The sequence below is a fragment of the Eublepharis macularius genome, chromosome 7 (genome assembly GCF_028583425.1).
Source record: "Eublepharis macularius isolate TG4126 chromosome 7, MPM_Emac_v1.0, whole genome shotgun sequence".
Taxonomy (NCBI): domain Eukaryota; kingdom Metazoa; phylum Chordata; class Lepidosauria; order Squamata; family Eublepharidae; genus Eublepharis; species Eublepharis macularius.
In genome coordinates this window covers 36,727,598-36,742,153 of record NC_072796.1, presented here as the reverse complement: position 1 = coordinate 36,742,153, position 14,556 = coordinate 36,727,598, and the positions used below count along the sequence as shown (strand labels likewise).

General features: G+C 40.6%; 1 protein-coding gene across 1 annotated transcript; it reads left to right on the top strand.

Annotated features, from left to right (window-relative positions):
- Window positions 1-751: 751 nt before the first annotated feature.
- On the top strand, window positions 752-14,275 carry IRF4 (interferon regulatory factor 4). The gene is made up of 8 exons (XM_054985380.1): window positions 752-986; window positions 3,507-3,693; window positions 4,137-4,228; window positions 5,298-5,439; window positions 6,584-6,691; window positions 7,633-7,986; window positions 10,942-11,054; window positions 13,570-14,275. Exons 1-8 carry the CDS (start codon window positions 756-758, stop codon window positions 13,711-13,713), a joined length of 1,371 nt encoding a protein of 456 aa, XP_054841355.1. The 5' UTR covers window positions 752-755; the 3' UTR covers window positions 13,714-14,275.
- Window positions 14,276-14,556: the final 281 nt, after the last annotated feature.

The window sequence follows — 14,556 nt, the reverse complement described above, 5'->3', positions numbered from 1 at the left end:
GAAAAGGTGATGGCTGCAGTGTTAAGGATGCTTTCTTGGGTATAAGCCCCACTGACTAAAATGGGACTGACTTCTGCCTGGAATTGCTCTCTCCTTGTTGCAGCAAACAAACAAACGGGCGTCTTGAGGCCCTTTAAAGTCTACCAATAATGTTATTGCAGCATACAGGATTGCTAGCTCAAGGCTGGGGTATTCCTGCAGACTTGGGGGGGGGGGGATGAAGAGGAGGGGGTTCAGGGAGGAGTATAATGCTATACAGTCCACCCTCCAAAGCAGCCGTTTTCTCTAGGGGGACTGGTCTCTGTTGTAACTCGGTTGTCATTCCAGGAGATCTCCAGCCGCTACCTGGAGGTTGGCAAGCCTAGTTGCTAAATGACTCCTGTTTATTTGCAGCAATGAAAGGAACGCCCAGAAACTGGGGGGGGGGGGAATATGGGTCCAAAAGAGTGCCCGGTATGGGGCCTGAAGGAGAGTGAGGAAACGTGGAAGAGGAGAATTCGGCATCAGGCGTGTGGGACAGGGAGTTTGAAGAGCGCGGGCTTTTTGCCCACTCAGTGCTACGAAGGCGCATGCGCGTCCTCCTCGGCTCGAAGCGAAGCGCTTTCCTGTCGCCCAGCGCAGGAGAGGCGCGTTTGTGCGAATAGGGGCGCGCGGCGCGGAGGAGTCTGCCGGAATTGAGCGCCCGCGCGGAGCGCTGGTATGTGACTCTCCTCTTTTCCTCCGACAGGGGAGGCATCGGCGGCCGGGCGCGTGGCATGAGCTTGCAGGGCGGCAGCACCAGCATTGGCACTCGCGAGGGCAGCGGCGGGATGAACTCGATGAGTTGCGGCAACGGGAAACTCCGCCAGTGGCTGATCGAGCAGATTGACAGCAACAAGTACCCGGGCCTGGTGTGGGAGAACGAGGAGAAGAGCATCTTTCGCATCCCTTGGAAGCACGCAGGCAAACAGGACTACAACCGCGACGAGGACGCGGCTCTCTTCAAGGTACCGCCTGGCTGCTAAGTTAGTCCGAGGGTAGTGGAGGCAGTCTCTGAGCTTGGCACATTTGTGTGATTGGGGAATGTGGCTGGGACATCAGCATGTGGAGAACGGGCATCTCATCTCTTGCTTCTACAGGTTTGATGTTGATGTTCCTTTAAAACAACAACTCTTCTTTTCCAATATATTTACTTGGAGGTGACTACTTGCAACGATGGTATTTAGGATGGGGGATAGGTCTCCCAAGGCACACACTCTCTTTAGACTTTTAGTTTTCCTTCAGTAAAACTTAACTAGGATGTTTATATGATTCTTGTACTTACTAGTTAGATAAATGTTGGGCAACTAAAAACTAGACTGGTTCACATATGCATGTTTATCTCTTGATTGCAACTTTTGATGTGAATAGAACATCACACACAGGACATCTGCTATATCACCTCATATTTTCACTAGCTTGTTCATCTGCCAATCAGCAGCAGTCAAGGGTAGGGAAAGCTACTAGTTTATTTGAATGCGAAAACCAAGGCATAGAAAACAGACATTCCCATAAATGTAGCACAAAACAGACCTAGCACTCCTTCCTAAACATGGTGGCCCTGTTTCAACAGCCTGTGCCTACAAACAGATTCCATATTTGGCATGCCTTTCTTCTGGATCTGGTCCTGTGTGCCATGTTGTGGAGGAAGAAAACCTTTGTCCAAGACACAGAATCATGCACATGGAATTGTCTTCCACAAAGCACATGCATGCAAGTGCATAACTGATACTGTCAGTGCTGACAACAATGGTCACCTATTGGGGGTCATGTGTGATCGCTGGCATTCTGTTCTTGCCACAATCGTCTTTTTGGTGGGGAGAGGGAGATGTCTGCTGATGAAAGTTTCCTGAAAATTAGTCTTGATTTTCATATGCTTGTTCACTGCTGGATTGTCACCTCAGGTACAGTTCTTGCCAATGGAGAAGGTTCACAATGTTCCTTGGTACATGTACCAGACTTCAGTACCAGTTAAATCGCTAATGCATTTTCACAATAACCTGTGAAGTAGGTTGAGCTGGGAGACATCAAAGCAAGCTTCCTAGCTAACTGTAATTTTAATCCAGATTGTCTTGATCTGAATCTAGCCCTCTGTCTCTGCCTCTGAACAGAAGAGTTTACCCCCCCCCTTTTTTTTTTTTGTCTAGAGGAGCAACCTCATAAATTGTTCAAAAATTCAGTAAATAATTTGTAGGTAAAGAGTGAAGAATGTTAGAAGTCAAAAGATAAGTATTTGAATGAAGCAGGACTCCCTTTCCTCCAAACTAACCACTTCCTGAACTACTGAAGAATAGGATTGAGAAGGTCTTTAATCTGACAGCACATTCTCTATGCTCTATTTGCAAGAGAAAAAGAAAGCGGAGAGACTATCCTATCTTTTACACTCTACTGGCATCCTAGATGTTCCTGAATTAAAATTCCAGCCAAGCTGCTTTCTTGTCACACTTGGAAGATTTCTTCTATGTTGTATAGTTTCCTTTTCCGCCTTTGATTAACTGCCCCAAGGCTTGATTCATTAGGGCTGCAATCTTGCCTGCTCATACACTGAAGTTGTAGAGACATTGCTGGGACTTAAGTGTACATAATGTTGAACAGGATTGCAGCTTTTGTCATTAGCTTCAGCAGGCATCTTAACTATTTCTTAAAACTTTTTTTCTAAACCTAGTTTTCTGTTACTGAACAGTGTTACCTGGAGCAATGCTGCTCAATTTATACTACAACGAATGTAGTCAATTACTTTTAATAGTACATAATTTACAATAAAAAACGTTTCACTCTTCTGCTGAATTCCATGCCTTCGTTCTTCTGTCTTCATTATTCACACTAATGCTGAACATTATGGTTGGGTTTCTGAACTCTTGTATAGTGAACTCACATTGCAGCATCTCCCTCTCTTGTTTCTTTTTTAAAAAGCACTATATTGACTTGAAAATAGCTGTAACATCTTAGGACCTGGAGATTCCAATGACAAGACTGTACCTTGAGAAGGCTTAATTGTTATTTCCATAAACTCATGCACACAGGGTGATAGGAGATCAGGGGACTTACAGAAGATGCAGTGGCTTTTCCATTCCCACTGCCACTGCCCACCCTCTGCCACTTTCTGTTCCCACTGTCTGCCCATGGCAAGCAAAAGGAGCTACATCTTTTTTACAATAGTGGTACAGAAACAAGAGGATTTTGTGGCTTGTTATACTCCACTTTGTATCAAAGAGCATGCTGCCTTTGAAAACACCGTTGCTATCCAGTTACGTAGTTCTTATAGAACTGAAAAACTGGCTTTTGAACTGTGTCTAGTCCTTTCAGTGCCTGATCCCACTACAGGATCTTCTTCTGTTGGTAGTTCTGCAGATTTATAGCTGAACTTCTACCAGGAAAAATCAAATTCTACAGTAGTAGGACAACTCCACTGCTAACTGCAGTGAAATTGAGCAATTAAAGTTCTGTTTAAAATTTATTGTTGTGCTAATTTCTGGCAATATTTTCAGGCTTGGGCTCTATTTAAAGGAAAGTTCAGAGAGGGCATCGATAAGCCAGATCCTCCCACTTGGAAGACGAGACTGCGCTGTGCTTTAAACAAGAGCAATGACTTTGAAGAACTGGTTGAAAGAAGCCAGTTGGATATATCTGATCCATATAAAGTGTACCGAATAGTACCAGAAGGAGCAAAAAAAGGTGGGGCATCTGGTATTACTAATTGGGATGGTCTTGGGATTGAAAACAAATGGAGTAAATGGTTCTGTCACTGTTTCAGGCAGTTAAATTTGATGGTCGAAAAATCTAACAAGCATTTATATAGGGTTAAAATTATACTTGAAAAATGTAACTGCAAGGCTCATATTTTGTAGCCAGATTTAATGCATGCAATATGTATCTTTTATCTGGTCACAGATAATTTTCCAAACAACAAAATTTTAGAATCCCACCCCTTCTGAAAATACAGATGAGTTCCGTGGTTGTGAAAGAGCTTGGAATATCTTCTTATAACAGGAAGTGTACAGTTAAGAATGTCTTAAGTAATTCCCCTCCAAATTCTTTAAGATAATATGCAGTTTCTCTCCAAGATTCCTTAAGATATTATGCACATCGCTCTCTTTTTTTCATCCACATGCGCACAGGAGTAAACAAGCACAGTTTGGAGGATTCACAGATGATCATGAATAATCCCTACACCGTGAACTCAACCTCATACCCTTCACTACAATCTCCGGTACAGACCATTATTTCAGTTCTTTTTTCTGTAATAAAATGGAGGTAAAACTAACTCTTGAAAGATCTGTTTTTTCAGCTGTATTTGGAGGCATCAGAAGGAAAAAAAACACTTTCATCTTTTTTTGATACCTTGCTAGTCTGGATGAAGCCCATGCTCCAAAATTGCCTGCCTCTGGTCTAGACCAATGAGGCTAAAATTCATTCATACCCCTTAATATGATGCATAATGGGATGCTATGCTTATTTCGCGTTTTGACCTGCAATAAGTTGGAAAGGAAAGTCAAACAATTTAAGGAATGTTCTTAAAATAACTCATAGATGTTACTGGGATTAGAAGTATGTAGACTGTGTCCACATTAGTACTTTTGCTATATTCAGTTTCATTTCAGCTTTATCCTCTGAATTTACAATGATAATCTTTTGGGCGCTTCCTATGTTAACATAATTTTTCCTTCTGGAATTGAATGGTGAAGTGTGTGTGTTTACAGAACAGAAAATTTTGTAGGTGTATATCAGCTGCATATGCACACCTGCTGAGGAGAACTTCAGCTCTATACTTTTGGCATTTTTAGGGAAGTGGTAAAACGTTATGATGAATGGTGTTGAGTACTAAAGGTTGGGGTTAAAGCACATACTTTGCATTATAGGTAGCCATTTCAGTCCCCAGCATTATGTTAAAGGAACTTTGATAGTAGGACTGGATAAGACATCTGCGTGAGACTTTGAAAAATTACTTTCTAATCAGAAAGAAAAGGCAGGCAGTTGCTTACCTGGTCAGAGTAGACAATAGATGGACCAATGGTCCCCTAATACTGGTCTTTGCTACCTCCTTGGTCCCCAAATTAGTTTTTCTGGAGTTGTTCCTGTCTGTCAGTACAGCAGAATGGAAATGTTACAATAACAATGTGCTGGGATAGCAGTATCTTTTGCATTTTCAAGAATATTTGAAACTGTACCTTGGAGGGGGCGGAGGTGGGTGGAGAACAATATGAATGAGAGTTGGCATTGATTCTGTCTGCAGTTGGCTACAGGTAAAATATAATGTAATGTTTTAATAAAATGTGCAGGTACCAAGCTATAGGGTCCCTCCTGACCTTAACTGGAGAGAGTATATACCAGATCCATCACACCCTGAGATTTCCTACCAGTGTACTAGTGCTTCTTTTGCACCTCGCAGTCATCACTGGCAAGGGCCAGCATGTCAGAATGGTAAGTATATATGTCTGTTTTATATAGAGCTGCGTTTTATTTTCAATTACATTGTATATGAAATCATGGCTTATCATCCAGAGCTCCATATGTTTGCAGTAGTGAATGTGGAGCTCCTAAGTGGGCTTCCTCATTTCCTGCAATGAAGGACACAAACTCCATATGTGCATCCCTGAATGTGTACATTTCCCCCCTATATTATGGTAAATTGTGAAGCTTTGATGAGTGGAAGAACACCCGCGCTCTCACTGTACCAAGGAACTATAACAGCATCATACGAAAACGGCATGATACAGCCAAAAATAAGTACTTGAGAGGCCCATAGGAAGATATAAGCAAGTGTTTGTCCTACTCCCACTGAAATCTATGGATTTAGTTTAACTCTGGATTATCTCACGTTTCATTTGAAACAAGAAAACAGTAATGCTGTAGTAGACGTTTGGAGTTGTAGATTCAAAAGAATGAGTGAGGCAAAATAAGTAAAATGAACTGGTCCAATTTCAGATGGAGAATATAATTTTTTTTTTTTTGCAAAACCGTTCTTTTATTCTCTAGGGTTTCATAAACTTAAAAATTTGTACTGAAGCCAGCCAAATCAAAATATTGCTTTATTTCTTTTTGGCTGCCATCCCACATATGCCTGTTAATGAGTAAGTCAAAATGATTTCAGCAGAATCAAACACACATTCTAAACTAAATAAATAAATAAATAAAGTGGGTCCCGTTGCTTCTAGTCAGAAGAGGATACCTCTTCCATTGAATTCAGTTACACTTAAGAAATCTTAATTGTGCCCTTGGAATTAAACACTTCTCAGCAGAAATGTCACGGGTTCCCTGAAGTTGATGACTGAGTCTTAGTGTAAGACCCCCTGAGTTAATTTGGGAAAAGCATTATTGTTTTCAGGCTGATCCAGGTAGAGACTATATAATGAAATTCTGCAGCACTTAGCATGATTGTTTGTGTGTCAGTCTTTCGTTACATGATTTTGCCAAGATGGCAAAGTGTTGAAGTCAAAAGGGACATTGAATTTCACAGAATGGGAAGTTTAATGTGCACAGTTAAGCTGCTGGGGTGGGAGTGGGGGCTGTGTTCCGTCTGTACTTTTAGACCTGTGTGAACATTGACTTTTATTTGTGAAAACAGGTTGTCAAGTAACTGGAACCTTTTATGCTTGTCCACCACCTGAGTCACAGACTCCGGGGATCCCAATAGAGCCAAGTATAAGGTCTGGTGAGGCTGTTGCATTTTCAGGTATGTAAACCATTCAGCATATGCTCCTACATGGAGAGCAAGCTTTCTTCAGCTTTACCTGTTTCTATCTGTGGATACTATGGTTATCACCAAACAGCAGTCATTTTTTGCTTGACAGCTGCTCAAAACTTACCCACGGGCTCTGTATAACATTCTTAAGTATAGATTATGCAAAGGCTAAGTAGTGAAATAATGAAATGGAAGTCTTTTTGTTAACAAGTTATGAGTTAGAGTCTCTCTACATGAGACATTTTACATGAGAATGCTCAAGTGTAGAGAGACACAATGCTAGCCAGGAAGTGTAGTTTTAATTTAACTAATTTCAATTTAACCTCTCTACAGAGCAGGCAAGGATTGCTCCTCAGAGGGCCTGTTAATTTCCTCTTCAACTCCCCAGAGGGAAGGTGAAATTGACAGAGCCTTCAGGGAGGTGAAGAGGAAATTAACAAACCCTCTGAGGAGCCATCTTTGCTGGCTCTGTAAACTACACTTAAACTAGTTAGCAGTGCGTCTCCCTACACTGCACTCTCATGCAGAGAGACTCTAAGTTTATTGTCAAACATGTATTGCTTCTGTCATAGTGTTTATCTTTATAACACTTATTTATATGGCACTTCTTGCTAAAAATCAGTGTTAATCTTATTCTTCCTTGTGATAGCGTCGTGAAGCAGGTAATTATAATTCCCATTTAATAAATGTAGGCTGAGATTCAGGGTGACAGCTCATGCACATTAAATTGGAAGCCCCTTTGAACACAGTGGGATTTGTTTCTGAGAAAACATGCATGGGATTCGGCTGTAAGTCACTCATCAAGTCGTTGCAGAGATATGGTTGAACTCTCTTTTCTGAGGTCTTGGCCACTATTAAGTTTCAGCAAGTCTTGTATTTTTTGTAGATGTTTTACAAGCAGTTAAAATAATTTCATATAAATGTACTTTCAGATTGTCGGCTGCATATCTGTCTATACTACAGTGAAACTCTAGTTAAAGAAGTCACAACTTCAAGTCCTGAGGGCTGTAGGATATCTCATGGACAAAGTTATGAGGTCAGCGGTCTTGAACAAATTCTGTTCCCTTACCCAGAAGATCATGGTCAAAGGAAAACAACTGAAAAATTGCTCAGCCATTTGGAAAGGGGAGTAATACTCTGGATGACGCCTGACGGGCTCTATGCTAAGAGACTTTGTCAAAGCAGGATATATTGGGATGGGCCTCTGGCATTTTGCACCGACAGGCCTAACAAACTGGAAAGAGAGCAGAGTTGCAAACTTTTTGATACTCAGCAATTTTTATCAGGTAATTTTTTCCAATATACATTACAAGAGTCACTTCCTTCCCATGGTGTATGATTAAAGCTGATGAAAATTTCTGTAGGCTGTTTTTAACTCTACCTCCATAAAAGTTCCTTTTGTGTCAATTCCAGATTTTTAATGGGTTCAGCCTTGCAAATCTTGCAATTATGGGATGAACTCAGCACAAGGATCATGCAAAGATTACAGATGTTGCGGGCTTCCTCCCCCTTGCCCCCACACCAGTGTCTTCTAATCCAGGGCAAATACATTCCCAAGGCCATGGGAAACTACCTGCATGGAGTGATAGCCACCCTGGTCAGGAGACTGCAGTTGGGAGGGAGACAAAATCTTTCCCTTCATCATCAGCCAGGGGGCTTCCATTCACAAAAGAGTAAGGAGAAAGATTTTGTCCCCTTCTCTCTCTGCTGCAAACTGCCAAACTGCTTGGATGGGTATTATTCCATATGGGAATAAACCTGGGAAACAAACTTCGTGAGGGATAGAAAGAACTGCCGGGGAGAGGCAAAAGGCAGTAAGATCTGCAGCCATCAACACCTTCCATTGACCAATCTCAGGATCCAAAGCACTGTTTATAATTTGTTTGAATTTTATATGGACATATGCTGTTTTGCATGGCAAAAGGGGGTCTTGGATGTGTTTTCTAAAGATAGTTTTTCATCTTGGATGACTTCAGCAGAAATCTAGTCTAAGAGTGTTGGAAGAGGATTCGGCACTGTCCGTTCCTCAGGTTTCAGAGGGGGACAAACCAAAGAGTTAGAAAGATAGGTCAGGGCACTCTGTTTACTGCTCTGACTGTCCTTTGATGTGTAGATTGCTTTTCTCAGGATTTCCTCCTCCTGACTTCCTCCCTATCACGTCTTCTTTTCCAGGCAACATCTCTCTCTCCTCTCCTCCCTCCATCTTGGCAGCATGGATGCAGGACTTGTCCTAGCATCCATGTCTATCCTAAGACTAGATAGGTAGTTAGGATCTATCTCTCCTCCTTTCCTATCACAGTATGGAGTTCCTACAATAAAGAACCCTTATTTCTTTTCTAGATATAAAGCAAGTGTATGATTTGTTATTTTCTTTCCTGCACACACAGCAGCCAGCAGAATCAGCTCACAACCACCTATAATCATGTTTCCTATGCCAAATGATAGACTCTGCTAATGGCCCAAACATGGAATCCTTTAATTCGGTTTCTGGGGCCTACGTACGATTTATTTATCAAAGAGCTCAACTTTAACTGGATTGTAGAATGGATTAAATGTCACACAGACTGTACAGAGGGAAAATAGAACTGACAAACTCCATATCCAGAATCCACTTCTGAGTTTCAGCAAGCAAATTTCACAGCTGAATATTTGAAACAGATGATCTACAGTTGGACTTTTTCCTTTTTGAAATTAAGCATAAATGTGCTGTTTAGTTATTTGAGGTTTCCAAAACAGCACACAATTCTGAAAAGAGAGAAAAGACAAGAAAGAAAGCATTGCAACTCCTCAGCTGTGCAATACTGAATATATGCTAGAGAAAAGAGGGATTCTAGCAATAGTGTGTATACAGTCCCCCCCTCCCCCAATATTTTAGGAGATCCTCTCCCTTTTGCTCTAGATACCACCAGAAAGTCAGCTCCAGTTGCATCCCACCTGAGGGTGAATACAGTGCACAGATAGAACTGATAGGCATTTGTCTACTTTCTAAGTTGTAACTTACCATAATGTGTATGTGACCAGTGGAGAGCCTGCCACTTGCAATGTCCTGTCAAACAAAGAGAAGAATTTTACTATACTTGTACCTAATAAGAAATGAAGAGAGGTGTAAAACTCTTGGGGAGGGGGTGGGTCTTACAAGTGATTACACGTGTACCATGGTAACTTTCCAACTGGCAAATGGTTATCTGAATGTATGCTGTTTTGTGTTTAAAATTGTAACTTGAATTCTATTCTTTCTTCATAGAACTCTCAAGTTTTTTTCCCAGGTGGCCCCATTTAGAAGTTACTAACATTCATTTCAATAACCTGAAACCAGTGTTATGGTAACTCTGGCTTCTGTGATATCATAGCAGCCTAGCCAATGGCTAGGAAAATCTGTCCTTCTTTCCCAGTTCCTTTCCTTGGCAGGGGGTGAACTAGGGACAACCCCAATAGCGATGAGGTTTCTTGAAGCACATCAGCGTTCCAAATGATTTTAAAGTTTAGCAGAGTGTAAATATGTTCTGGCAAGGCATGCAACTACACAATGCATTGGGATAAATGGATGATCCTAAACTACATATGGGTTATATAGATGGGCATTTCCCTAGGCATATCACATGTGTCTATAGGCATTTACTTCTTTCTTTTTAAGGTTTTACTTTCGTCAGATGTACATATTACCCATAGCACAAAGCATCCCCCGAAAATGACATCTGTGTGTCTCATTCTTCCCCCTCCTCCTGTGCACGTATGTTGTTGATGTCATAATGTTGTGCACTTCTGTGCTCTCTTCACATCATTAATAGTGATGCTGGTGGAGGTGGGGAAATTTACAGTGTATTCTAGAGTTGCCAGCTAGCCTGGAGAGAATGTCTTTTTAATAGAGGACTAATGGGATGTTATTTACCTACCTGTCACAAAAAGCTTCAGCTGCCCATTTCCATATATTAAGTTTCTGTTAAGTGGACAGAATATTTTTCTCCAGGCTAGTTGCCACCAGTAGTGTTGCAACATGCTGACACAAGATAAATTTTATTAAACAGTACAGAGGAAAACAGGAGAGCAAGATTCCCACCATTTTGGGAAACATCTCCAGGTTTGGGGAAGTATGTTGCTGCAGTTAGAGATGCTTTGCTATAAAATCTTTTAACCTAGGCTGGATTTCGATGCCAATATAATTTTTTTTCTATCACAGTGCTGGAGTTCAGCCCAAAGCGTAGCTGAATATTAATACTGAGAATTTTCTGTTGTCTTTCTAGAATTACAAGTATTTGCCCACCATGGCCGACCATTGCCAAGATTCCAGATTGTATTGTGTTTTGGAGAGGAATTTCCAGATCTACAAAGACAAAGAAAACAAATTACAGCTCGTGTAAGTATAGACTACTGAAAGTATAAGACTCTGAAAGCATTAAGATATTTAAAAAAGTATGATTGACTTAATAGCACTAAGAATTATGATTTCCAGTATTTAAATTCTGAATCCATTTTAATATGCTCGGCTTAAGTCCAGTGTTAAATCATGGATACGAACCACTCAGAACATGGTACTGCAAATGATTACCTGGCAATATTATTATAGACATTTCAATGATATTGCCTGACAATCCGCAGTATCAGTTTTTAAGTGATTACAGTTTGTGAATTTAACATTGAGCGGAAACTTTTAAATTGAAATTCAGAATTTAAAATATTGGAAATCACAATTTACCTTAATAATGCTAATAAGCCAGATGCTGAATATAAATATGCCAAAGATGTTGACTAGGATTTTTAATACCATTCTCTTTTACAATCACCTTTTTTCTTTGCCTAGGGCACTATTTGAGCAATTTTACGGCAAGCTGCTAAGCCTACAATCCATAAGAGCCAGAGTATCAGTTGGCTAATGACATAAATTCAGGGATGTTGGCTTTATTAGCTAGTGATCAGGTTGCAATTTCTGTTTTGATGTAATTGTGACCCAATATTTATAAACATTCCAGTTAAACAGATTAGCTCTATGCAACGATTTTAGCCACAGCCATAAATAAAATTGCAGGGTTTTTTCCCGCGACACTGTAGGCATTTTAAAGTTAGCCAGTAGTATATGGAATTATCTATGTAGGGCGAGGGGTTGGTGGTCACCTCTGGTTAAGAGCGCGGGACTCTAATCTGGAGAGCCAGGTTTGATTCCCCACTCCTCCACTTGAAGCCAGCTGAGTGACCTTGGGTTAGTCACAGTTCTCTGGAGCTCTCTCAGCCCCACCCACCTCACAGGGTGTTTTGTTGTGGGGATAATAATAGCATACTTTGTAAACCGCTCTGAGTGGGCATTAAGTTGTCCTGAAGGGCGTTATATAAATCGAATGTTGTTGTTGTTGTTGTTATATAACTCCCATCATCATATGAGTTAAGACACCTTTGTCCAGATAAGCTATATGTCTGTTCATGGGGTTTTCTGCATGGATTTTTTCCATCGGTTCTGGCCCCATACTGCTTCGATTTATCCCCTGATTTCCACACACAATATTTGCCCCTTGTCATTTTCATAGCATTATACTGACCTACCATTGTAACAATACATGCAGCAGATTCTCTTAATTCCCAGCTTTCATTAAAACAAAGTTTCTAGCTGCTTCATTACAGAGATATGCCTTTCTCCTTATTTCTCTGCAAGGGAAAGGGCTAGAGAATTACTTTTTTAAAAAAATGAAAGCTGGGAATTCAGAGAACCTGCTGCGTGCATTGTTACAATGGTAAGTTAATATGATAATATTAACTTACCATTGATGATAATATGTGGTCCCAGGGTGAGGGGCTGGTGGCCACCTCTGGCACTAGAAAAAGGCAGCATGGTTTGAAGAGCACATAGCTGCTGCTGCGTTCTATTCCAACAAAGTTCAGGTTGTCCTGCCAGTGCTTGCCTCTGCCTCCTAGCTCTGAGTCAGCCCGTATGGGGCTCTTCATTTTAGACCTTAGGGAGGGGGGGGGATATGTATGAGTGGCAGCACTACTCCTGATTTCCCCATGCAAAGCCTGCTCCATGTGTTCATTTTCAATATATTTTTTAAAAAATCAGCCCTTATATCGATATAATAAGCATGCACAAAAAATGAAAAAGGGGGGAGAGTGCTGTGATATCACTGACAATGCTATCAATGATGACAGCACCCTCACTTAAAAATCCTGATTATTTAAGGCGCATGCAAAACAAAATAACCTAACTCCACAATTGTAAAAATGTAAGGGGAGGGCAGTCATGTAGCAGAACATACTCAAGCCAATTCCAGTGCTTTTGGATTGAGTGCCAAGACAATCAGGAATAAGTCAAGTGTGCAGAAAAGCCCTGTGACTTCTTTTCTCACATTTTTCGTCCTACGTTTATTAGTTACAAGGTTAGTACTGTAGGGATGATTTAGACATGAATCATTACTTATAGCTGCCACTGAGAACTTCTTTCCCATATGGGCAAGTCCCACAGTAACATTTTGATATCCTGTGCATGCCAGTTTAAATGTGCGGGGTGCTAGGGTTAGCTGTACCATATCTGTGTGTTAGTGTGCAAAAGTTCTCTGTGTTTAGAAGAATTATCGATGTAGAGAAATGCTTTTAATAGCACCCATAGGTGGGCAGTCAGTGTCTTGTGTATTGTAGGTAAATATATGTCTAGGTTTTTAGTCATAATATGCACACGGTCATTTTTTCTCTAAAAGTCACTCTCTTGCCTGCATGAAAGAAGTATTTACTGCTAAGTTTAAAAAGCTCTGGAGTCAGATCATTTGAAAGCATAAATCAATATAAGAAATCATTTTGATTGCTCCTGATGTTCTTAAATGGAACACTGCATTGCTCTTAATCATCATTATGAATGATATATTCCATTCATTTTTATATCTGTTATCAAGGTTGAGCCTGTATTTGCAAGGCAGCTGTACTATTTTGCCCAGCAAAACAGCGGACATGTTCTGAGAGGCTATGATGTGTCAGAACAAATGACCAGTTCAGAGGATTACCACAGATCTCTTCACCATTCCTCTGTTCAAGAATAAGTGTGTGAAAACTGGTGCCTTTTGAAGCTTAGAAGAACCACTGGATCATAAGTGAAAGATAAGAACCAGTGCTTGGATTATCCCTGGAAACCAAACAAAGCAAGCTCAAGAAATGGATACGGGCGAGCCTAAAAATGTAGAACAATGGACATGGGATTTCCCCCACCCTCTTTTGGATTGCAGCGCCCCTCAGATTCTACTGCTGGAGTTGAGTGTGAAAACTGACAAAACGTACAACATGTTTACATGTGCTTAAATGAAAATGGTGTCTTGTAGACTACTTGAACTTAGCCTTCAAGCTATTTATTTGATGAGAAATCTCAGGGCCGGAGTTCCTAGGCTGGAACAACAGTTCCGTGGTGCAAGGATATCCCAAGAAATGAAGGTTATAAATGGACATGGAATTAGCATACATCACTTCAAAATATTTTTAAGCCTTCTGTATTCCCCAGATAGTGTTGCAATGTACTTTTTTTTAAAAAAAGGAGGATAACATTTTCCTCATAATTTTAATGTATATTGTTGCTATTGCTGCTCTTTAGAAAATGTGCATGGTTACTAAGTTCTACAGAATAACATTGTGCCACTATATTTCCTTTAGCTCAAGTTAAGCTCAGTAGTAATCAAAACTTTTTTCTTAACAACTGCTAGATTAAGGTACCTTTAAAAAATTTACCAAACTGCATCTTTACAGGACCTAAGACGAATTTGCGAACAGTTCTGTGTAAACATACCCTACACACCCTTACAGATTTACAGTAGTTTAATTTGAGTTGTTTGAACACATAGAACAGTGCTTAAACTAAATCCACAGTTCACCTGAGGTCATAATTGTTTCTGTCT

What these genes read in the sequence shown, in the direction of transcription:
- IRF4 (XM_054985380.1), top strand. Translation starts at nt 756, where the DNA reads ATGAGCTTGCAGGGCGGCAGCACCAGCATTGGCACTCGCGAGGGCAGC. An exon ending in ACCCTTCACTACAATCTCCG is followed by an intron (nt 4,229 to 5,297) that starts GTACAGACCATT and finishes TAAAATGTGCAG; the next exon opens with GTACCAAGCTATAGGGTCCC. An exon ending in TGAGGCTGTTGCATTTTCAG is followed by an intron (nt 6,692 to 7,632) that starts GTATGTAAACCA and finishes ATGTACTTTCAG; the next exon opens with ATTGTCGGCTGCATATCTGT.